This window comes from Notolepis coatsorum (genome assembly GCF_963971535.1).
Source record: "Notolepis coatsorum genome assembly, chromosome: 20".
Lineage (NCBI taxonomy): Eukaryota > Metazoa > Chordata > Actinopteri > Aulopiformes > Paralepididae > Notolepis > Notolepis coatsorum.
In genome coordinates this window covers 61,916,904-61,941,209 of record NC_140184.1, presented here as the reverse complement: position 1 = coordinate 61,941,209, position 24,306 = coordinate 61,916,904, and the positions used below count along the sequence as shown (strand labels likewise).

At 45.0% G+C, this 24,306-nt stretch overlaps 1 protein-coding gene across 1 annotated transcript in view; it reads left to right on the top strand.

Moving 5' to 3' along the window:
- Positions 1–6,152: 6,152 nt before the first annotated feature.
- The window catches only part of LOC311247127 (talin-2), a gene marked incomplete at its 3' end in the record, with an annotated part of 264,901 nt that continues 246,747 nt past the window's right edge, over positions 6,153–24,306 (top strand). The window contains exons 1-4 of the mRNA XM_084337443.1: positions 6,153–6,291; positions 14,085–14,182; positions 18,658–18,787; positions 22,772–22,924. Coding sequence (XP_084193569.1) covers positions 6,156–6,291; positions 14,085–14,182; positions 18,658–18,787; positions 22,772–22,924 — 517 coding nt within the window. The 5' untranslated portion in view covers positions 6,153–6,155. The remainder of the gene's footprint in view (positions 6,292–14,084; positions 14,183–18,657; positions 18,788–22,771; positions 22,925–24,306) is intronic.

The following is a 24,306-nucleotide window of genomic DNA, read 5'->3' as shown; positions in this document are numbered from 1 at the left end:
GGGCTGTCCTCCACTAAAGGATTCTTAGTCAACTAATAGTCATGAATTTTGTTGACTAATGGATTAATTTAATCAACAAATATGTAGAATTGTCTTTCCCGCATGCAGTCAAGCAGAAGGACCTCTTTAAAACATGCAGTCAAGCAGAAGGACCTCTTTAAAACATGCAGTCATACATGAGGACCTCTTTAAAACATGCAGTCAAGCAGAAGGACCTCTTTAAAACATGCAGTCATGCAGAAGGACCTCTTTAAAACATGCAGTCCAGCAGAAGGACCTCTTTAAAACATGCAGTCATACAGGAGGACCTCTTTAAAACATGCAGTCAAGCAGAAGGACCTCTTTAAAACATGCAGTCATACAGGAGGACCTCTTTAAAACATGCAGTCATACAGGAGGACCTCTTTAAAACATGCAGTCAAGCAGGAGGACCTCTTTAAAACATGCAGTCATACAGGAGGACCTCTTTAAAACATGCAGTCAAGCAGAAGGACCTCTTTAAAACATGCAGTCCAGCAGAAGGACCTCTTTAAAACATGCAGTCCAGCAGAAGGACCTCTTTAAAACATGCAGTCCAGCAGAAGGACCTCTTTAAAACATGCAGTCCAGCAGAAGGACCTCTTTAAAACATGCAGCCATACAGGAGGACCTCTTTAAAACATGCAGTCCAGCAGAAGGACCTCTTTAAAACATGCAGTCATGCAGAAGGACCTCTTTAAAACATGCAGTCATGCAGAAGGACCTCTTTAAAACATGCAGTCCAGCAGAAGGACCTCTTTAAAACATGCAGTCATGCAGAAGGACCTCTTTAAAACATGCAGTCATGCAGAAGGACCTCTTTAAAACATGCAGTCATGCAGAAGGACCTCTTTAAAACATGCACTCATACATGAGGACCTCTTTAAAACATGCAGTCATGCAGAAGGACCTCTTTAAAACATGCAGTCCAGCAGAAGGACCTCTTTAAAACATGCAGTCATACATGAGGACCTCTTTAAAACATGCAGTCATGTTGTCAATACAGTACCTCAACAGTTAAAATATAAAAAAACCCTAAACATTTCTTTGGTCAATCATTAGACAACTAGACAATCCTAGGTGTAAAATGTCCCCCAGTTGCAATGATGGGACTTAACATGACATGGGGTAACATTTCAGATGAGCATAAAGGAAGCACTGAGGTGTCTCACTCTCTCTACCAGACAAACATCTTCAACCCTGAATGCGAACACACACATCTCACATAGGGACCAGATTCTACGTGTCTCCATGAGAGTCAAAGGCCAGTGCCAGGGAATGAGGAGGCTGCTTGTGTACTTCCACCACGGCCGACCATCTGACCTTTCACCTTTGACCCCTTTAGCACAGAAAAGCCCAGTTTTCCCATTGGCCCAGGACAGGAGGTGCTCTGTTGGGAAGGTCAACTCTGTCAAGGCCAAGGCCCCTGTTTCTCCTTCTGTTATCCCCTTTTCTCTGAATCACTGCACTGGTATCTCCTTCTTTCAGAGACCTTTTTATTTTATTGTTTTACTGTTAGCCTATAATATAATATATATTATATACACAATACGGAGCTCTAATATACCTCTATAATATATATATATACAATATATCTGTATAGCCTACTTCTATGTGCAGCAAAAATCACTTTACTTTGATGTCTGACATGTTACACACGGTTCTTGGTATTGGATTTGTATTATTTATAGTATTAGTGAAATTCTGATGCAAGACCTTCTTCCAGGCTGCCGTTGACCCGCTCTCTGATTACTAGTATAACTGCATCCCAGTTGACCCGCTCTCTGATCACTAGTATAACTGCATCCCAGTTGGACACCAGTTGTGTTCATTTCAAGCAAACATGAAGTTCTTCAAAATTGGAAAATGTATTTTAAATCTTTTAGCAACATCTTATTGAGAAACTTCCCATTCAAATACATTGTCTACTATACAGATACTCAGGTCATTTGCCCTGTTAGGGGCCACCGCCCCCCCCATGCTGCTCAGTGACTGATGCAGACGGCTCTTTATTCCCTTTGTCTCCAGGAGGCAACAGATGTCCCGTTTTATAACATGATATATTGGTCATCGGTGTTTGCTATGGCCCCCTGCTATGGCCCCCACTCTGGCCCCCTCTGTAGCCCCCTCTCTGGCCCCCTCTCTGGCCCCCTGCTATGGCCCCCACTCTGGCCCCCTCTCTGGCCCCCTCTCTGGCCCCCTCTCTGGCCCCCTGCTATGGCCCCCACTCTGGCCCCCTCTCTGGCCCCCTCTCTGGCCCCCTCTCTGGCCCCCTCTCTGGCCCCCTCTCTGGCCCCCTCTCTGGCCCCCTCTCTGGCCCCCTCTCTGGCCCCCTCTCTGGCCCCCTCTCTGGCCCCCTCTGTAGCCCCCTCTGTGGCCCCCTCTATAGCCCCCTCTCTGGCCCCCTCTCTGGCCCCCTCTATAGCCCCCTCTGTAGCCCCCTCTCTGGCCCCCTCTGTAGCCCCCTCTCTGGCCCCCTCTGTAGCCCCCTCTGTAGCCCCCTCTCTGGCCCCCTCTCTGGCCCCCTCTGTAGCCCCCTCTCTGGCCCCCTCTGTAGCCCCCTCTCTGGCCCCCTCTGTAGCCCCCTCTCTGGCCCCCTCTCTGGCCCCCTCTGTAGCCCCCTCTCTGGCCCCCTCTCTGGCCCCCTCTCTGGCCCCCTCTGTAGCCCCCTCTGTGGCCCCCTCTGTAGCCCCCTCTGTAGCCCCCTCTCTGGCCCCCTCTGTAGCCCCCTCTGTAGCCCCCTCTGTAGCCCCCTCTGTAGCCCCCTCTGTAGCCCCCTCTGTAGCCCCCTCTCTGGCCCCCTCTCTGGCCCCCTCTGTAGCCCCCTCTCTGGCCCCCTCTGTAGCCCCCTCTCTGGCCCCCTCTGTAGCCCCCTCTCTGGCCCCCTCTCTGGCCCCCTCTCTGGCCCCCTCTGTAGCCCCCTCTGTAGCCCCCTCTGTAGCCCCCTCTGTAGCCCCCTCTGTGGCCCCCTCTCTGGCCCCCTCTGTAGCCCCCTCTGTAGCCCCCTCTCTGGCCCCCTCTCTGTAGCCCCCTCTCTGGCCCCCTCTGTAGCCCCCTCTCTGGCCCCCTCTATAGCCCCCTCTGTAGCCCCCTCTCTGGCCCCCTCTGTAGCCCCCTCTGTAGCCCCCTCTCTGGCCCCCTCTGTAGCCCCCTCTCTGGCCCCCTCTGTAGCCCCCTCTCTGGCCCCCTCTGTAGCCCCCTCTGTAGCCCCCTCTCTGGCCCCCTCTGTGGCCCCCTCTCTGGCCCCCTCTATAGCCCCCTCTGTAGCCCCCTCTCTGGCCCCCTCTGTGGCCCCCTCTCTGGCCCCCTCTCTGGCCCCCTCTATAGCCCCCTCTCTGGCCCCCTCTGTAGCCCCCTCTGTAGCCCCCTCTCTGGCCCCCTCTCTGTAGCCCCCTCTCTGGCCCCCTCTGTAGCCCCCTCTCTGGCCCCCTCTATAGCCCCCTCTGTAGCCCCCTCTCTGGCCCCCTCTCTGGCCCCCTCTGTAGCCCCCTCTGTAGCCCCCTCTCTGGCCCCCTCTGTAGCCCCCTCTGTAGCCCCCTCTGTAGCCCCCTCTCTGGCCCCCTCTCTGGCCCCCTCTATAGCCCCCTCTGTAGCCCCCTCTCTGGCCCCCTCTCTGGCCCCCTCTGTAGCCCCCTCTGTAGCCCCCTCTCTGGCCCCCTCTGTAGCCCCCTCTCTGGCCCCCTCTGTGGCCCCCTCTCTGGCCCCCTCTATAGCCCCCTCTGTAGCCCCCTCTCTGGCCCCCTCTGTGGCCCCCTCTCTGGCCCCCTCTGTAGCCCCCTCTGTAGCCCCCTCTGTAGCCCCCTCTGTAGCCCCCTCTCTGGCCCCCTCTGTGGCCCCCTCTCTGGCCCCCTCTATAGCCCCCTCTGTAGCCCCCTCTCTGGCCCCCTCTGTGGCCCCCTCTCTGGCCCCCTCTATAGCCCCCTCTGTAGCCCCCTCTCTGGCCCCCTCTCTGGCCCCCTCTCTGTAGCCCCCTCTCTGGCCCCCTCTCTGGCCCCCTCTCTGGCCCCCTCTCTGGCCCCCTCTCTGGCCCCCTCTGTGGCCCCCTCTGTAGCCCCCTCTCTGTAGCCCCCTCTCTGTAGCCCCCTCTCTGTAGCCCCCTCTCTGGCCCCCTCTCTGGCCCCCTCTCTGGCCCCCTCTGTAGCCCCCTCTCTGGCCCCCTCTCTGGCCCCCTCTCTGGCCCCCTCTCTGGCCCCCTCTCTGGCCCCCTCTCTGGCCCCCTCTCTGGCCCCCTCTCTGGCCCCCTCTCTGGCCCCCTCTGTAGCCCCCTCTCTGGCCCCCTCTATAGCCCCCTCTGTAGCCCCCTCTGTAGCCCCCTCTCTGGCCCCCTCTGTAGCCCCCTCTGTAGCCCCCTCTGTAGCCCCCTCTCTGGCCCCCTCTGTAGCCCCCTCTCTGGCCCCCTCTCTGGCCCCCTCTGTAGCCCCCTCTGTAGCCCCCTCTGTGGCCCCCCCTCTGTAGCCCTCTCTGGCCCCCTCTGTAGCCCCCTCTCTGGCCCCCTCTGTAGCCCCCTCTGTGGCCCCCTCTATAGCCCCCTCTGTAGCCCCCTCTCTGGCCCCCTCTGTAGCCCCCTCTCTGGCCCCCTCTCTGGCCCCCTCTGTAGCCCCCTCTCTGGCCCCCTCTGTAGCCCCCTCTCTGGCCCCCTCTCTGGCCCCCTCTGTAGCCCCCTCTGTGGCCCCCTCTGTGGCCCCCTCTCTGGCCCCCTCTCTGGCCCCCTCTCTGGCCCCCTCTGTAGCCCCCTCTGTGGCCCCCTCTGTAGCCCCCTCTCTGGCCCCCTCTGTAGCCCCCTCTGTGGCCCCCTCTGTAGCCCCCTCTGTAGCCCCCTCTGTGGCCCCCTCTGTAGCCCCCTCTGTAGCCCCCTCTCTGGCCCCCTCTGTAGCCCCCTCTGTAGCCCCCTCTGTGGCCCCCTCTGTAGCCCCCTCTGTAGCCCCCTCTGTAGCCCCCTCTCTGGCCCCCTCTGTGGCCCCCTCTGTAGCCCCCTCTGTAGCCCCCTCTCTGGCCCCCTCTGTAGCCCCCTCTGTAGCCCCCTCTGTAGCCCCCTCTGTAGCCCCCTCTGTAGCCCCCTCTGTAGCCCCCTCTCTGGCCCCCTCTGTAGCCCCCTCTGTAGCCCCCTCTGTAGCCCCCTCTGTAGCCCCCTCTGTAGCCCCCTCTGTGGCCCCCTCTCTGGCCCCCTCTCTGGCCCCCTCTGTGGCCCCCTCTGTGGCCCCCTCTCTGGCCCCCTCTGTGGCCCCCTCTCTGTGTTTATTAGGGCTGGGCGATGATGAATCACGCTTAAATTCAAATAGCGATGTTGTCTTCCCATGATCATGAAAACAAGATAATCGAGATAAAACGGTTATTGTGCCGCATATTGTGTTGCTCTCATGTTGTGTTGTAAACGCAGCACACCCTTCCTTCACAGCGGTGTGCTCCACTGTTTTTTTGTGTGCATTTATTTCTGTTTTGACACATACAGGTCGATGCCAAAAGTCTGTCTTATTAATTTATTATCAGGTGTGCCTTAACTGGTGTTCACTTCACTTGTGTGCGTCTGTAGCATGTGCAGGCGTCAGGGCTTCACAATAGGGCTGGGATATCCACACCATTTTAATTAATGATGACATTTATACATTTATTTTATCAAATCTATTTCTGAAAAATATTTGAGTGTCAATTGAAATTATTCTGTTTTTTTACTGTAAAAAATCTCACAAATCTCATTATGATGATGAGCATCAATTGTTGTCTAACATGAATTGTATTTGTCCATATCCCCCACCCAGCACTATTTCACAAGTATAACCAGACAAAAAATCTGTGTTCTGGGTGTAGCCTAGTTTTCTCAGATCAGATCTCTTTCTAGCATTAGGCCAGCAGGCCAACCTTGGAGAGGTCAGTCCTCTCATCGCTTCTCATCTCTCCTCCATATCCTGCCTCATCAGGTCAGAGGCAGTGGGGCTCAGGACTGGGCTGAAGCTGTCTGGTTAGTGGCCCAGTACAGCCATGCTGTCTCCACACCACAGTAGACTGAACTCTGTCTCTCTGACATTGTCTCACAACACATTTTTTCTCTCTCTCTCGCTCTCTCTCTCTCTACCACCCCCCCCCCCCCCCCCCCTCCCTCCTAGGTGTAACTGCACCAGCCCCACAAACAGCCCGCCAAGATGGTGGCATTGTCGCTGAAGATCTGCGTGCGCCAGTGCAACGTGGTGAAGACCATGCAGTTTGAACCCTCCACGGCCGTGTACGACGCCTGCCACGTCATCAGAGAGAGGGTCCCAGAGGCCCAGGCTGGACAGGGTGAGGAGGACATGGGCTAAGGGGTCACAAGGGGGTCAGCTCAGTGGTGGGGAAGCAGTGGCCAATGTTATCGAAATAAAAAATCTGGTTTGGCTTATTGATAAAAAATCTTTATAAAAGGCCATGGGAATTAAAAGAGCACTTCACCAAAAAAACAATGCTGTTTTATTTTGCGCATTATCTTACACACACATCCAAAATCTCTAAACCGTTTTGCACACATTCATTTAGTTTGACAGTTATTGAGAGTAAATTAGTTTGAATGTGGCCACCAGTGATGTCATCAGGGTGATTGCAGCACCATGAAAGGATTTAGATGAAAAGCACCAAGAAATTCTTATGTAACTATATTCAGACAACGCTGATGACACTGCATGACGTGTTACCCTGTGTATCATAGTCTTAAGATGGAACCAAACACACACCAGGCTGGGGAGGAAATAGTTGAGGTGAAATTGAATGAACAATTCTATTTTTTATTAGACCAGTATTTGGCCTTTGTATTTAGCCTCTGACTGTGTCTCCTTATCTGTATCAGGACGTTATTATCTCCTCAAGTTTAATTCTAATGTTGAGTGTTATTATTCCATGGCTAAGACATACAGTATATTTTCAAGATCCACCATGTTTCCAAAAGAATACTGAATACAGTCTGAATATAGCAAAGAAACACACCAACATTATGGGGAATGCGCTTACCATCTCCTCCAGAGTCAGACAAGAAGATGGATCCCAATTTACCCTCTGTGCATTCAGTAGAACCGTTAACGCTATCCAGCTGCAAACTAGCATAGCTTAGCACAAATGAATGGAAGCAGATACGCACCTCGTCCTAACTATTCCCAAGCGAGAACCTGGCCCCATAGCGTAATGTACTCAGGCATTAAAGCGTTCCATCTTGAGACTGATTTCCGTCTATTTGATTATATTTATATAATATTTTGATTTATATATAAAAAGAAAAAAAAGTTATTTTTATTTTTTAATATAAGGTTTGCCAATAGGGATGTATCGGTAGTATTGGCAGTGGTAGTAGTCGTAATAGTAATCCAGTCTATTTTCTTTTTCTTCTAAAAAATAAACTAGTTCAACACAGGTAACCACTTTTGCTTAATTTCTTTGATGGCTCAAATGTATGCTCTAGTGCAGGGGTGGCCAACCCGCGGCTCGCGAGCTGCATGCGGCTCTTTGCCCGTCAATGTGTGGATCTTCCATCCAAAAAAATTATAAAAAATTATATATTTTTTATAATTCCATAAGGACGTAGAATAAACATTTAAAAAAAAATTAAATGACCATTTGCATGTTCTTGGTATCTGAATCTAGGGACATATATGGATCAGTGTCAGAAATAGTGTGTCTGTTACTAGGCTTGAGTAAATTGTAATGAACCAAAGGAGAATATCAATTATATTTCAGTTTTTTTTGACTGTGAATAACACCATGCTAAAATTGACCAGACCTGAAAAATCTAAGCAAATTAATAAAGGGAAGATGATTAAACAGAAGGTTTTGTAGATACAGTACTGAATTCTGCCATCTTTTTTATAATGTAAATTTCTCCACCATTTTTCATCGTATTGCAACACCGTTTTTTGCAAGACATTCACAGAAAGGTAGAGAAACTAACTGCATTCTGTTTTATGGCAATAACGTTCAGGTTTGTGGGAGATAATCCCCAAAAATACGAGAAATAAAAAAGTAAATCCAGAAGTCAGATGATTGACAGGGGCTGGTGTGAGCTGGGTAGGGTAGTTTTTCTAAATTCGAAAGCCCTGAGTCTCTTCCTTCAAAAGACTACACTCACTTTTGGCTGTGCCACTTCCTCCTGTCAATATGCGCCGGTTTCCGACTCAATGCCCTGAGATTTCTATAATCTTATATTTCACTAATAATAACAGTTAAAATCATTGGTACGGGACGTCGTTTCTGATTATTGATTACCAATAACGTGTTATCCTCAGTAGCCACATTCATTGATCGGCTGGTTGAGTATGATAACAAGGCCTGATCAGCGTGTAATTTACGTGAAAAAGATCTTACCGTGCGCCGGTTGGATCCCCCAGAGCATTTCCCAGTTATCGATCACCATCTGGTAGATCGATATGTCCATTGGCTGATGATAAATTCCTTTACTGCATAGTGAAATCCGCGTCCCAAAACGTATTCCGTGCAACAGGCTATAGGGATCGCTTCAGGTTAGTAGAAAACTACATTGGAAATCCAGAAAAAACAAGACAACTTCTGCCACAGGGAACACTGCATTATCGAGATAGCGCCCGTAAGAGGATCTGGCCGGTAATGCACTTTTTCGAATTCAAAGAGTAGGGTACATCTGCAGTGCCGCTCGGCGACCTTGAATAGGTTATTAAAATGGAATAAAAGCCAAAACAACCTTGCCACGGACATGTCCGTGGTCGGTCCACAACCGTTGGATTCGAAACACGGATATATACGTCCTTGGCCGCCATTGTGTTAAGAGGTTAACCCTGCGAGGCCCAAATTAAAAAGACATTAGCAACTTCAGAGGCCACAGGGTGGGACATATAAACACATTTACTATCAAATAGCATTGTGAGGCTGAACAACGGGACCAATTGACTTTACATGTGCTTAAATTTTTTTAAATAAACATTCTTTTTTTAAATGGCTAAAAGTGATTTTGTAATTTTGCAACCGTGGGTCTCACAGGGTACTTTTAACCCTGTGAGGCCCAAATAAAAAAGACATTAGCAACTTCAGAGGCCAGAGGGTGAGACCTATAAACACATGAAGGGTGCCGTGACTGAAAAAAAAGGTTGAGAAACGCTGGTATATGGCTCTTTGTGGTACCACAGTAATTTGTGTGGCTCTTAGTCTCTGACTGGTTGGCCACCCCTGCTCTAGTGTCTACTGTCTAGTCGATTTTGTGTTTTGAGCACAAAGATCATCATAGATCTAGCCTCTTAATTTTGCTCTCAAAGTGCACCAGATTGATGCATTTAACTCTAAAACTTAAAAAAATAAATATATAAATTCCGAGGGGGCATGCCCCCGGACCCCTCTAGAGGGGCAGAGGTTCACCCACCACCACAGTCTCACTAAATCCTGTGGGAAACACTGAGGATTCAATTTTTTTTTTACGGCTGTGGGTAGGGCGTTCCACATTGTTGTGGCATACCGTAATTCCTCTAATAGTAACCCCGGCTTGTATTTGTTTCAACTGTAGCGGATACCAGGCTTGTATTAGGAGGAGGCCTGTATAAGAGAGAGGCCTATATTTCAAATTTTCAAACGGATCATAATGAATAAATCAACATTTTGTGTCAGTTTGAACCCAGTAAAATGTACTGGGTTCATTTATTGAAACCAAGTACTGTATGAAATACGGTAGTAAACAGTGCAATTACAGGTGGTCAAAAAAAGTTAAATAAAGTAAAATAGTGCAATCACAATACTGGTATAATAATAATAACTTTGTTTTATACAATTCTGAGGTAGGCTTACTCAGGCATTAAAGCGTTCCGTCTTGGGACGGATATCCGTCCATTTGATTTGGAGATTCCGTCATTTGATTCGGAGTCGTGACGGATTTTAACCTGAGCCAATCAGAGGCGTCAAATATCCCTTTTTCCCCTACCGCGGCCGCACCAAACAGTCATTTGCGAGCAATCGGCAAATTCTCAGGCAAATGCAACCAACCAGAAGGCGAGATTGTTCTGAGTTTACAGCCCTTTCACCCGCCTCCGCTGTGCTCAGCACCAATGGGAAGCGCCCATTTTGAGACTCTCTAGCGTCTAGCTCTACTCGCGAGTAAACTTGACTCATCACATGCGGCAACTTTTACGAGACCGTAAGTTCATTTGACTTATTCTAGTCTAAAGAAACATATATATTACTATTGCTATTGATAAATCTAGGTAACGTGAATGCCACAAAACGAATGCCTTTTGTTAATCAGAACGTTATTTACGCGACAAGCAGTGTGTTGTTGTCGTTGTTGTTGTTGTTGGTGGTGTTTCGTGTGTGTGCTTGCGCCGCTCGCTTTCTGATAAATGTATGAATGTTGATAAATCTAGATAACGTTAATGCCACAAAACGAATGACTTTGTTAATCAGAACGTTATTTGCGTTATCAATTGTTTTTAAGCTCAATAAACGTCTTTCTCCCATTTGTCCGGGAGATCTCTGGGTAACAGTACTGTATATTTGCATATCATATATGTCACAAATGTAACATTACTATATACCTGTATGTCATGTATGTCACTATGCATTGAAAACGGGGGACCCTGATGTAAACAAGACGAACGTCTTTCTCTGGTCTGCATCCCCTTAACAATTGTGTGTATTGAGCTGTACTGTATTGTACCCATTCTGCAATCTGTTAAATATTGATTGATTGTTATTAACAGATTGCAGAATGGGTACAGTACAGCTCAATACACACAATTGTTAAGGGGATGCAGACCAGAGAAAGACTTTAGTCTTGTTTACATCAGGGTCCCCCATTTTCAGTTCATCATAACATATATGACACACATGACATACAGATAGACAATACTGCTACATCTATACATTTATGACATACCAGATTTACAAATACAGTAGCCTATTGTTTGTGATACAAAAATAGTCTAAAAAGAGTATATACATTTGACGAAGAAACTGTACATTGGAGGTGGTTGGGTGGGATGGGGGGGGGGTTGTAACTATACATTGGATTATCGACAAAACCTTACTTGGTCCCAAGAAGAGGGTCTCGTGTATTAAATAAAGTTTTCATTCATTCATTCACTCTGGATCTTGTAAATCCAGTAGCAATACACACAATTGTTAAGGGGATGTAGACCAGAGAAAGGCATTTGTCTTGTTTACATCATCAGGGTCCCCCATTTTCAATTCATAGTGACATTTATGACATACACAACATACATGACATCATGACATTTATGACATAGGGACATACATGCCTTACAGGTATATAGTAATAGTACTGTTACATTTGTCACATATACGATATGCAAATATACAGTACTGTTACCCAGATATCCTAACAGTAAATATATACATATGATGAGGAGGAGACTGTACATTAGGGGGGGGTGAGTGAGTGGGTGGTAAATAAATATATACAAACGGTGGTGAGGAGACTGTCCATTGTTGTTGTGGCATAATTGCAAAACGTGTTTAGTCCCTTGTTTGTATGATAACAAGCCGTTTAGTTCATGGTTCAAAGTGGGGAGGGGTGCTAGCTCGCCATCAATCAGAAGCTAGCCACAAGACTTGCATTCACGCTCTCCAGCACACAACAGTAGGGTCTATAGTCACAGTCAGGACAGTAGGCTCGCTCTACAAGTAGGCTCCCTTAAAACGCTAACGCTATTAAAAAAAAATACAGTAGAGGTTAAAATAAGAATATGACTTGGCCAGAAAAAAAGTTCAGTCAGGAGATTTTTTTTTGCTTTAATCCCTGCTTACTCTCTTGGTAAACATTAACACCATACCATTATATGGTATTTACTGCACAGCCAGGCCAGCATATAACAACAATAACAAAATATATTGCCTATGGTAAATCCGTTGAGGGAAATACCGTAATTCCTCTAATATACATGAAACCCGGCTTATATTAGGAGGCCGGCTTATAATTGCTTAGCTCAACAGCGCACCCGGTCATTAATAGAGACCCGGTTTTTTATTGAATACCGGTTACTATTGGAGGAATTACGGTAATTGTGAAATGTGTTTAGTCCCTTGTTTGTATGATAACAAGCCTTTTAGTTCATGGTTCAAAGTAATGGGAAAAGGGTGCTAGCTCGCCATCAATCAGAAGCTAGCCACAAGACTTGCATTCACGCTCTCCAGCACACAGCCTCCCTGCCTGGCACAACAACCACAACAGTAGGGTCTATAGTCACAGTCAGGACAGTAGGCTCTACAAGTAGGCTCCCTTAAAACGCTAACGCTATTAAAAAAAAAATACAGTGGAGGTTAAAATGAGAATAGACTTGGCCTGAAAAAAAGTTCAGTCAGGAGATATTTTTTTTGTACTGCTGTGGCCTCTGATATCGTGCTGTGATTGGCTAAGATGCTCTCCATGCCGGCTTCCCTCTCTCTACTGTTTGTCAATACCAAGCAGTTAGCTAGAAGCTAACGTTATGCTAGCCAGCCGTATTGTTGCTAGTCTTCTATGGTTGGAAATCGGTGAATAATAATCAGACAAAATGTTTAATAACTAACCGATTTATGTTAGAGGCACTAGTGTAACGTTAACTCCCATCATCTGTGCTACTGACGGGGTCCACAGACAATGACCTTCTGTAAAACAGTATGAAACCTTTATACGTTCCTTGTAAATCAGGCACAAATACGAAAATGAGGAATGAAAGTCCCTATTATTAGCATACTGAAATATCGTTCTTCATCAAAAATGTTGTAATATTTTCATATTTCTAATGACTGAGGAATAGGACTAGAAATAGGGAGGTGTAGTGGTTACGTCATTGCCATTTTTCGTGTTCCACCCTCTGTCCAACACAATGTATTTTCCCATTGCCCATTTCTAAATCGTCTCGTTTAAAACAAATAAAGCATTAACATTTGCATGGTGTATCTTTCTGTGCATATTCATCCACAATCTATAGCTCATAGGGCTGACCCCTATTAGTCGACTAATCGATCGAAAGGAGCCGTAGTCGACTGCCAACCTCTTAGTAGAATGCAAAAAAAAAGTTTAAAAAATACTTTAATTTTTTTTTACTTTTTTCTTTTTCATTATTTCCAAAAGAAAATAGGCCTAGAATCGTGGCTAACGCTAATGGCACGCATACCAGAGGCTAACTGCCTACGAAAACAGGCACAGAGGCACTGAAAGAGGATTTCACCCATTTAATGAACACACTAGACCAGACAAATATCAAGATGTATCCATCAGTGGACCAATTGCATGCTTTTGCAGAGGACAAGAAGCCTTCAGTCGACTCCTTCAGACATTAAGCACCCCCACAGCAAAAAAAAAAAAAAAAAAAAATATATATATATACTTTAAAAAAATAAATAAAAACTAATAGTCGACTATCGGCTAATTTCGGCCAATCAAAGTCGACTATCCAAATCCTTAGTCGGCGACAGCCCCAATAGCTCAACATGAAAATATTCGCAATTAATCATAAAAAAAAATCGCCAAATTTTATTTCTACCAAAAATGCTTAGTGATAGAAGGGAACTAATTTTGTGCAAAAATGGAAAGCTTTTCAATTTCCATGTGGCAGAATTGTTACAATAGCCGATAATCCATTTTCCCAATGATAAATCCCTATACGGGTGGACCTCGCGGGCGGTCCAAAGCCACGTCAGACTACACCTCCCTATAACGTAGCTACAAGGGGAACAACAACCTTATCTCCATGGTCAGCCAGGGCTTGACAAACAGTAAAAGCACAAAAACCCATCCCCAGTTGGAGCTGTGAAGCCAGGCATCACAACATGTAAGCCAATGAAAGCATTGGGGGCGGGGTTTGGAGCTAAACTCGTTTTGGAATAGTTAGGATCATACGCGCCTGCTAGCCTAGCTGTTGGACAAAAACACCTCTCCCCGAGTTTTAAGCTAGGCTAGTGGTCCCAATCCACTTCCATTATTTTGTGCTAAGCTAGGCTAGCTTGCAGCCGGAAATTGGTATCTATGTTCTTATCTGACTCTGGAGAAGACGATAAGCGCATTTCCCACAATGTTGGTGTGTTCCTTTTAAATACAGCTGGACTAATTCAATAGCCTACGAGGCTGATGTGTGTCTCTGTTTACCTCGTCCCAGCTTCAGATTACGGCCTCTTCCTCTCTGACGAAGACTCCAGGAAAGGCATCTGGCTAGAGTCGGGCAGAACACTGGACTACTACATGCTGCGCAATGGGGTAAGGATCCAGTCTAAACACACAGTCAACCGTGCAAACTACACACACACACACACACACACACACACACACACACACACACACACACCTCTAATTAGGGGAGATCTCAGACTGTGTGTGAGTGCGTATGTGTGTAGTTTGCATGGGCTCATGAGTTCACTGTGCGCATTTGGAACACTCGTACACACACTCATACACACACTCATACACACACTCATACACACACTCATACACACACAGAGAGACTCCCTCGCAATACTCTTCACGCAACCAAGTCTTGATTGAAGTCAGCCCGCTAAAGTTTAAGTTTAAGTTTATTTGGATCCCCATTAGTCACAGCAGTGCTGGGGCTATTCTTCCTGGGGTCCATAACACGTAAAATACAGTTACAGACTTTATACACACATCATTCACATGTCATACAGACAATTAAAACAACAATAAATATTCCTAATCAAATTCATAATACAATACAATAATACCTACGTATAATGAATTCATAATACAATACAGCATAATATACTATTTAGCTTTTACATACATTATCTATGTTCATATCAGCCAATTATACAATCTTTTAACACATTCTGCGCCAACAACGAGTTAACTCGTTATTGCCCGCCAATCGAATAACGCCAACGAGTTAACTCGTTTTTATGATAGTTATTTATTTTATTCACTATATTTATAATTCATGGCTGCAGCCTCTGCAAACTAGGGCTGACCCCTATTAGTCGATTAGTCGACTAATCGGTCGAAAGGAGCCGTAGTCGACTGCCAACCTCTTAGTCGAATACAATTTTTTTTAATAAAAATATATATATATATATTTTTTTAAATCATTCTTTCCAAAAGAAAAGAGGCCTAGAAGCGTGGCTAACGCTAATGGCACGCATACCAGAGGCTAACTGCCTACGAAAAACAGGCACAGAGTCACTGAAAGAGGATTTCACCCATCTAATGAACACACTAGACTAGACAAATATCAAGATGTATCCATCAGTGGACCAATTGCATGCTTTTGCAGAGGACAAGAAGCCTTCCGTCGACTCCTTCAGACATTAACACATTAACTGCCACGCTTATATCCATCAATGTATGATCACTGCCACCAGTCTAAGCCTATGGAGATGTTTACCTTCTTTGCAGGGCTATAACTTTTTTAATTGTATTGCTAAATTGACATTACTATGGCCCATTCTACATCGATTATCTATCGTTCAGGATGTAGGAACGTTTTACTTTTTCATTCATAGATTCATACGAAAATACCGTCTAGAATATAAATGTTTTTATCGTTTTCTGCAGTAATTCTAAGAACGTGATTTATAGGCATAAACGCATATATAGATTATCAACTGCCGTTTGTTGGCGATACACGCTATATTAAAAATTTCAACTGTACATGATCCTAAACGTTATGACTGATCATGCGCGGATGAACGGGGGGGGGGGGTCGTTTATAATTCCGTGATAGTCAGTAAATGTTTTATGTAGTATGGGTGATATATTGATCAGAGCAGTTTGCATGAATAATAATAAACAATCACGCTGAAAATTACATCAGCGTCCTCTTACCGTTCGCCGATGAGACTGGAGGAAAAAGATCCCACTTATTTGACGGTGATCTCCTAGATCCTTTTCCGGTTTGTATAATCATAATAAACGCCCAAATCATATCGATTATTGCGTTATGGCAGCGATCGCTACACACGGACGTGTGTCTACAGTCCCGCAACAATATGTGAGTGGCGAACGCATTTGCCAGATGCACAGAGATCTCCAGAGATCCATTTCCGGTTGCAACTCGCCGATCATCCACCAGGCGGCAGTATTGAAGCGTTACAGAGTTGTGCAGGTTCCCACTGTATCAGACCAGGCTCCGTGAGGGCATTCTGAATACCATGGCGAAAAAATTAAATATGATCTCAATAACGTTGTACGCCGTGGAATGGCAGAATTAGCATGAACTTGAATCACGTTGTATGACGTTTTTGGCGCAGGATGTGTTAAGCACCCCCCACAGCCCAAATGGAATGATACAAAAAAAAAAAAAAAAAAAAAAACATAATAATTTTTTTTTTTTTTTTTTTTTTTATAAACTAACGGCAAATTTTGGCCAATCATAGTCGACTATCCAAATCCTTAGTCAGGGACAGCTCTACTGCAAACCCTGGTGAATGTGTCTGAGCTGGCAGACGGTCAACACCGCCCTCTACTGCCTTGCGGAGCTATTGCACTCCATTTGAAACGGTCTGGTGTGTTTTCTGAGCCGATCTGAGCCGTGGGGGCGGGGTTTAAACAATGTTGTTTTACCACGATTTTGAAACAACATTTACTATTCTCCTGCTTAACATGTCTGGGGAGAGAGTTCCATTCCTGCATAAATTGTAAATTTTATTTTGATAGTGTGACTATAAGTAATGTAGAACATATGTTAAGTACCACTAAAAACAAACCACCAGGTGTTGACGGTCTTGACCGGAAACTTCTGAAATTGGTCCCTGATTTAATTGCCCCTGCTATCTGTCATATTATAAATCAATCCTTTAGTGAATGCTTGTATCCGCAACAGTGGAAAACTGCCAAAGTAATACCACTGCCAAAAAACTTGAAATTGCCATTCTCAGGATCTAATAGTCCCATAAGTTTACTGCCAGTTTTAAGTAAACTCATGGAAAGAATAGTAAGTGAACAGATTAAATGCTACTTTTCTTTGAACACATTAACCACTGATTTTTAACATGCATATCGTGGACATTCAACAGCGACTGCTTTAACCCAAATGACGGATGATTGGCTGAAAGAGATAGATAAAAAGAAAATGGTTGGCGCTGTCTTGCTTGATTTTACTGCAGCATTCGACATCACGAATTCTTACTTAAAAAACGTTAATGTTACTGCTTCTCCTTATCTGCATTATCTTGGATTCAAACTTATTTAGCAAACCGGAAACTAATATTTTTTTTAATCGGAGTTACTCAGAAGTTAAAACGGCAAGGTGTGGAGTACCCCAAGGAAGTTGCCTTGGGCCTTTGCTTTACACCATATTTACAAATGACATGCCTCTTGTCCTAAACAAGTCCTATATTTCTATGTATGCGGATGATTCAACGATTTACACATCAGCCTCTACAGCCAATGAATTAAATACGGTCCTAAAGGCAGAGTTGCAATCACTGATGGAATGGATAAAGAATAACAAACTAGTTCTAAACATATCAAAGACAAGTAGCATCATTTTCAGTTCAAACCATACTCTAAGAACGAATCTTTCATATTGCCATAGATCAAAGACAAGCAGACACACCACACACGCAACACATCACACCACACACATTGCACATAATTATGTCCCGAGGATGTGTATTCTTGCTCGAGCAAGCTGCAAAACATCGAATCCAGATGTTTTGCTCTGGAACGAGCCAAAGTAGCTAGTTGTATTATTTAAAAAAAATTGCAAACACTAGAACTAACAAACAATGGAAAAGAGCTTGATAATACGCTTTTTTACTTTATTTGTTTTGGTTTGATGTATGGGTTGGAGTTTATTAACAGAGCCTGAGGTGTGGCCAGCAGTAGCAACCAGCGTCCTTGAGGGAGTTCCAGGGTCTATGAGATAATATGTAAAAGTGACTGCTTTCATGATAGGTTTCATTCTCTCCACTGTTACAGTAGATCAGCTACAGAATTCTGTATCATATCCAACAATACAGATACATTGGGATGGGGATCCCTGAGACAGAATCTTGTGAATTTGGGGAAAAGGTTGAGAGCCACTGTTTGAAAACATTGTTCATCTTGAAAACCTGGAAAGGACTTGAGTGTATTCAAATGTTTTTCCCTCTTTCCTTCCCCCGACCAGTGGACACCTGGAAGCATACAGTAACTGTGGCCGATGATCCAGAGCCAGATCTAGTTCTCATTGTAGAGATGAGAAGAGAGCAGTAGTGATCTGTCCTCATTGTAGATAAGAAGAGAACAGTAGTGATCTGTCCTCATTGTAGATAAGAAGAGAACAGATCTGTCCTCATTGTAGATAAGATGGCAGTATTGATCTGTTCTCATTGTAGATAAGATGGCTGTATTGATCTGTCATCATTGTAGATAAGATGGCAGTATTGATCTGTCATTGTAAATTAGAGAGCAGTAGGGATCTGTCCTCATTGTTAAGAAGAGAACAGTAGTGATCTGTCATCATTGTAGATGGGAGAGCAGTGGTGAGCTGATGATGAGGTTTTCTGCCCTAACATTCATCCTCACCTGAGCTGAGCATGTTGGATATTTTTCTCTGTTCCTTACCTTCTCCTCCCCCCCCTCTCTCTCCCTGTATACCACCCTCTCTATCTGTGTTTTATCCGTCTGTATTGATCTATCTTTTTTCTTCATTCCATCTGATTTTTTCTTTTTACCCTCTTTCTTTCCCTCTTTCTCTCTCTCCCTCTCTCTCTCTCTCCCTCTTCTCTCCTCTCCAGGATATCCTTGAATACAAGAAGAAACAGAGGCCCCAGAAAATCAAGATGCTGGATGGAGCCATTAAAACCATCATGGTGGACGACTCTAAGACAGTCGGAGAGCTGCTAGTGACTATATGCAGTAGAATAGGTATACAGTCTTATACATTTTATATATTTATATGTACATTTACTCTTCATATTAGAGTATATAGTTTGTTACAATCTCTTATTGATACTAACACTAATATGTGATGAGTACTATCCTACAATACAATTGTGCCGTGTATCTAGTTATCTCAATCAGAACTACTCCTGGATTATGATTATGATTATGAGGATTATGACAGACCATCAAAACAAACCTAATATAATGTCTTCTCACCTGCTGGAAGCCTTTGGATTGCTAGGAATAATGTTGTGGAAGGCCAAACTCTTGCTTGCAAATCTTAATTTGAGCAACCCTGTCCTATGTTCTTCATGTGGATTTACTGTACCATGCCTTTCTTGCCTCGTTTGAACTACCGTGGTGATGAATGTTGGTACACGCTGTGTGTTAAATTCATCATGACAAACAAAGCCTTTAGATTAGATTTTCAGCAAATTAAAGGAACACGCCAACGTTATGGGAAATGCGCTTACCGCAAAAATAAATGTCATCAATGACAAAACTAAGGAAAACAAAAACAAAGCCTGTGAACTTTGGAAATTACTCAACAGCCAACTAGGCTGCAGCAAAAAAACTAAAAAACAGATTTATGAACATGAAGACAGAAAACACTCATCACAGACAAGCTGGATGTGGCCAAATACCTAAACATATTCTTTACAAACATAGCCACAACACTGGTTAATAAACGACCCGCCCACTCAGGGCATTTTGGCATAGAACACATCATAGCCTACTACAAAAACCTAGGGGTCCCCAAAGACGACTTCAAACTGGAAATGGTAACAACAGATGAGGTACTCAAGTCATGGAAATTTTTTTCCATGAACAGGTCGAAAAGTACCTTGCGGAAAACAATCTAATCTACGAATTCCAATCTGGCTTCAGAACATCCCACTCCACTGACACATGCCTTCTCTATTTGAATGACTACATCAAACAAGAGGTGGACGAGGGCAAATACTGCGGCATGGTCATGCTGGACCTACAAAAGGCCTTCGACACTGTCAATCACCCCATTCTGATTGACAAGCTAAAAGCAATTGGGTTTGATAGTTTATCAGTGAGCTGGATGCAATCCCACCTGGAGGGGAGAGAACAGATGGTAGAGGTAAATGGTACTCTACTTACTCCTAAATCCCACCTCACCCCTGCCCATTTTGACAACCTAGAATGGCTTAGAGTAGACGACAGAGTACAGCAACTTGCAATGGGCCTGGTCTACAAGATACACTACACCACGAAGGTACCCATGTACATGTCGAAATACTTCCCAAAGGTCAGTGAATACCACAACCACAACACCAGAGGGAGTTCCACAAATCATGTTTAACCCAGATTCGGCACAAACAAGGGTCTAAACACGTTTAGCAATTATGCCACATTTACATTTAGTCATTTAGCTGACGCTTTTATCCAAAGCGACTTACAAGTTCTGTACGACAAGACAGCAAGAAGGGTACAACTCTATCAGCTGAGTAACAATGTTTATCAAAGTGTTGCGTGTTACAGTGTAGGCTAGTTTATTAGGACAAGTGCATGACAGTAAGGTTAGTCACGGTTCGATTTTTTTTTAATTTATTTTTTTATCATTTCAGATAATGGTTGAAGAAGTGAGTCTTTAGTCGACAGCGAAAGATTGGACGGGATTCGGCTGTCCTAACTGGGATGGGTAGTTCATTCCACCATTGTGGGGCAAGGACTGAGAATAGGCGGCTTCTCTTTGATGACCCTCCGGGAGCTTGGATAGGAGTAGGTCTGAGGCGGCCAGAAGATGCAGAGCGTAGGGGTCTTGAGGGTGTGTAGTTAGAGACCATTGACCGGAGGTAGGCGGGAGCGGTTCCCTTTGCCGCACGGTATGCCAGGTCGAGGGCCTTGAAGCGGATACGTGCAGCAATGGGGAGCCAGTGCAGGTCCCTAAGAAGTGGGATGACATGGGCCGACTTCGGTAGGTTTGAGATCAGGCGTGCCGCTGCGTTTTGAATGAGTTGAAGAGGCTTGGTGGCAGTGGCCGGGAGGCCAGCTAGCAGTGCGTTGCAGTAGTCTAGGCGGGAGATGACTGTTGATTGGACGAGGAGTTGGGTGGCTTCTTTTGTCAGGAAGGGGCATATCCTTCTGACGTTGCTCAGGAGGAATCTGCAGGTTCTGGTTGTCGCTGCGATGTGAGCAGAGAAGTTCAACTGGTCGTCGAGGACAACACCAAGGTTCTTGGCGGTCTGGGATGCGGTCACAGCTGCATTCTCGACTGTGATGGAGAGGTCGGTCAGGGGGGAGGATTTGGCCGGCAGGTGGAGCAATTCTGTTTTGCTTAGGTTCAGTTTGAGGTGGTTGGTCGTCTTTCAGGCGGAGATGTCTGACAGACAGGCCGAGATCCGCTCAGAGACGTGGATATCTGAGGGAGGGAAGGAGAGGAAGAGTTGAGTATCATCGGCATAACAATGATATGAGAAGCCATGAGACGTGATAATGTTACCCAGTGATTTAGTGTAGAGGGAGAAGAGAAGGGGTCCTAGGACCGAGCCCTGGGGGACACCCGTCCGCAGGGGGCGGGTGGCCGACAGAGTCCCTCTCCATGACACTTGGTAGGAGCGGTCGTTGAGGTATGATGTCAGCCATGTCAGCGCAGATCCAGCCACTCCCATTCCTGCGAGGGCCGCGAGGAGGATCTGATGGTTGACTCAATGTGGAAAGCCGTACCCACAGCCGTAAAAAAAAAAATGTGAATCCCTATCCCTTCCCAAAGAGCACCTACTGGAGGCTGCAATTTGAACTGGCCCCCGTAAATGTCTGAATGTCTAGCCGGCTGGCAGGCTCACCGAGGTCCCAGTGTCCCACTAGAGACTAGTGTTTACAACAGCCACGGGTGCGGGAGGGAGGAGGAGGAGCAGACGCCGCAACTCTCTCCGTGTGTCTGAGTTCAGTTCAGTTCGGCTCACTATAGGAGGTCGAACGCGTCGAAAATATGAAGCAATACTAACTTTACTTTTCTTCATAGCTAAATCAGACAGTCAGCCAGTCTATCAGAGTGAGTGCTCAGTCGATTGTTCCCGCTGATCATACCTGCTGAGTGCTCACTGCTCAGCTCGCGTGAGTGGCGTCATCACATGCCTTGGATAATTTAGGAGTGAAATGCGAATGCAAGGCTTGAAAGCACTACTCGCAAGCCCGCCCCCAGATAATATTTACCAATCGCAACGGCCAATTAAAGGGGCAATTTGCGACCATCTCGTCGCACTGTACAGCCCTGTAATGTACAGTTCCCTCCCCCTTGTATGTATATATTTACTGTTAGGATCTCTGTTTAACAGTACTGTATATTTGCATATCTTGTATGTCATAAATGTAACAGTACTGCATATCTGTATGTCATAAATGTCATGATTAGTTTAGATTAGATGATTAGATTAGATTTTTATATCTGTGTCTGTATGTCATAAATGTCATTATGAATTGAAAATGGGGGACCCTGATGTAAACAAGACGAAAGTCTTTCTCTGGTCTGCATCCCCTTAACAAGTGTGTGTATTGAGCTGTACTGTACTGTACCCATTCTGCAATCTGTTAATTAAAGTTTTCAATCAATCAAAACCATATTCTACAGACAGGAAATTGGTATCCATCTTCTGTCTTGTTGGCCTATTCCTTTGAGACTTATTTTCCCTTACTTGGTGGGAATTTTTATTGTTGGTCCAGATTGTCCCAAAGGGTGCACTGTAGGGTTGAGCAAGATGTCAAATCACATCGTGATCACATCATGATGAAATGATGAACTTCTGTGCAATCTAAATAAATTATTTTCAAATTTCTCTCAAAATGCAGGGGATTTAATTTTGGTTTGACATCACACACATGCATTTCAGTGTGATTTCGTATCGCCCTGGCCCTAAGGTGCTGCATCATTTGCAGAGGAAGATTGTGTTTGGTTGTAGGCTTGTTTCATGGTGTGATTCTCCTGTGTGATCTCAGGCATCACCAACTATGAGGAGTACTCTGTGATCCAGGAGGTGGTGGAGGAGAAGAAGGAGGAAGGCACGGGCACGCTGAAGAAGGACCGGACGCTGCTGAGAGACGAGAGGAGGATGGAGAAGCTAAAAGCCAAGCTGCACACAGATGACGACTGTGAGTTCAGGAAGAAACAACGAAATGAGTCGTAACTTAACAGCATTGTCCTTGTATTGGATTTAGCAGTCGGAAATTTTAACTATTTAACGAATACAGCATTTAAGGAATATTTGGAATATAGCAAATAATGTCTTTGATTAACTCACCATTATGAAGAAGATTTTGTGTCCAGTATTTACTGCACTATGGTGTCTAGTGGTTGATACAAACAATCTTTCCATAGATTCTAATGACAGAAATCTATTCAAACATTTTCAGGGAGGTTTTAATTATGCTCTGCTCATTTTGTGCCGGTCTATAATTGTACCAACTTTATTTTCATTTTATGCCCATGTCTATTTTGTGTCTACATCATATTATTTTATGAAAGGTTCTATATAAATAAGTTTTATTATTATTATTATTATTATTATTATTATTATTATTATTATTATTATTATTATTATTATTATTATTATTATTATTATTATTATTATTATATATATATGAGCTCAAATCCAGTGTCGCTTGTCATCCAAGCTCCCGCTGCTCCTCCTCCACGAGATTCTGTGAAAATAAAATAAAAAGGCAAAAAAAACCTTGAGACAGGCAGCAGCCAGTTACACTGTTTGTTTCTAGAGGCAACCTGTTTTATTCAGGGCTGTTCAAGGACTATAGCCTCTGGAGCTGGCCGTTTAACCTCCGGTCAGAAAGGGCCAAATACACCTGCCCCCTTTACACTGATCAAATGTTTGGCTTTTTGCTGTTTCAGGGGTTGCTTTTTTTTTTTCGCCCCAAGACTTGAGGTTTTGTGGGCACAACACGCTCATTCAGCACTCCTGGGCCCATGTTCTCAGATTAGGAGTGCTCATCTGTCTGTGACCTAGAGATGTCCTTTGACCAAAAAAACCATGGTCGACCAAAATGTGTCTATTCTCCCAACCAATCGATTGTACCAATCGGATAGGGCTGACCAACAGACTGAAGCTGACTCTAGATCAGTACTCTCACTATGAGAGGCTTTGTGAATATGGACCCTGATTTTGCATCCTTGTCTCATTCCAGTTCCCTGCATCTTGTTTAGCGAGATGTTTTTAATGGGAATCTGGCTTCAGCCTTTTGGACACACAATTGCAGAAAATGTAAGCTGCATTCTTCTCGCTCTCTCTCTCTCTCTCTTCCCCTGATGTAAACAAGACCTCAGCCTGTAGCCACATAAGGCCTTGGATGGAGATTGTATTGAAGCATTCATCATCACCCTGGGCACTTTAACGGTGCTGTTGACACCATTGGCAACACTCTGGTCTCTTGGAACCAAAACATATTTAGTTTGCAGCATTTTTATGAAATATGAATGCATCTATCACCATGGTGATCAACACTATAGTTAATACATGCTA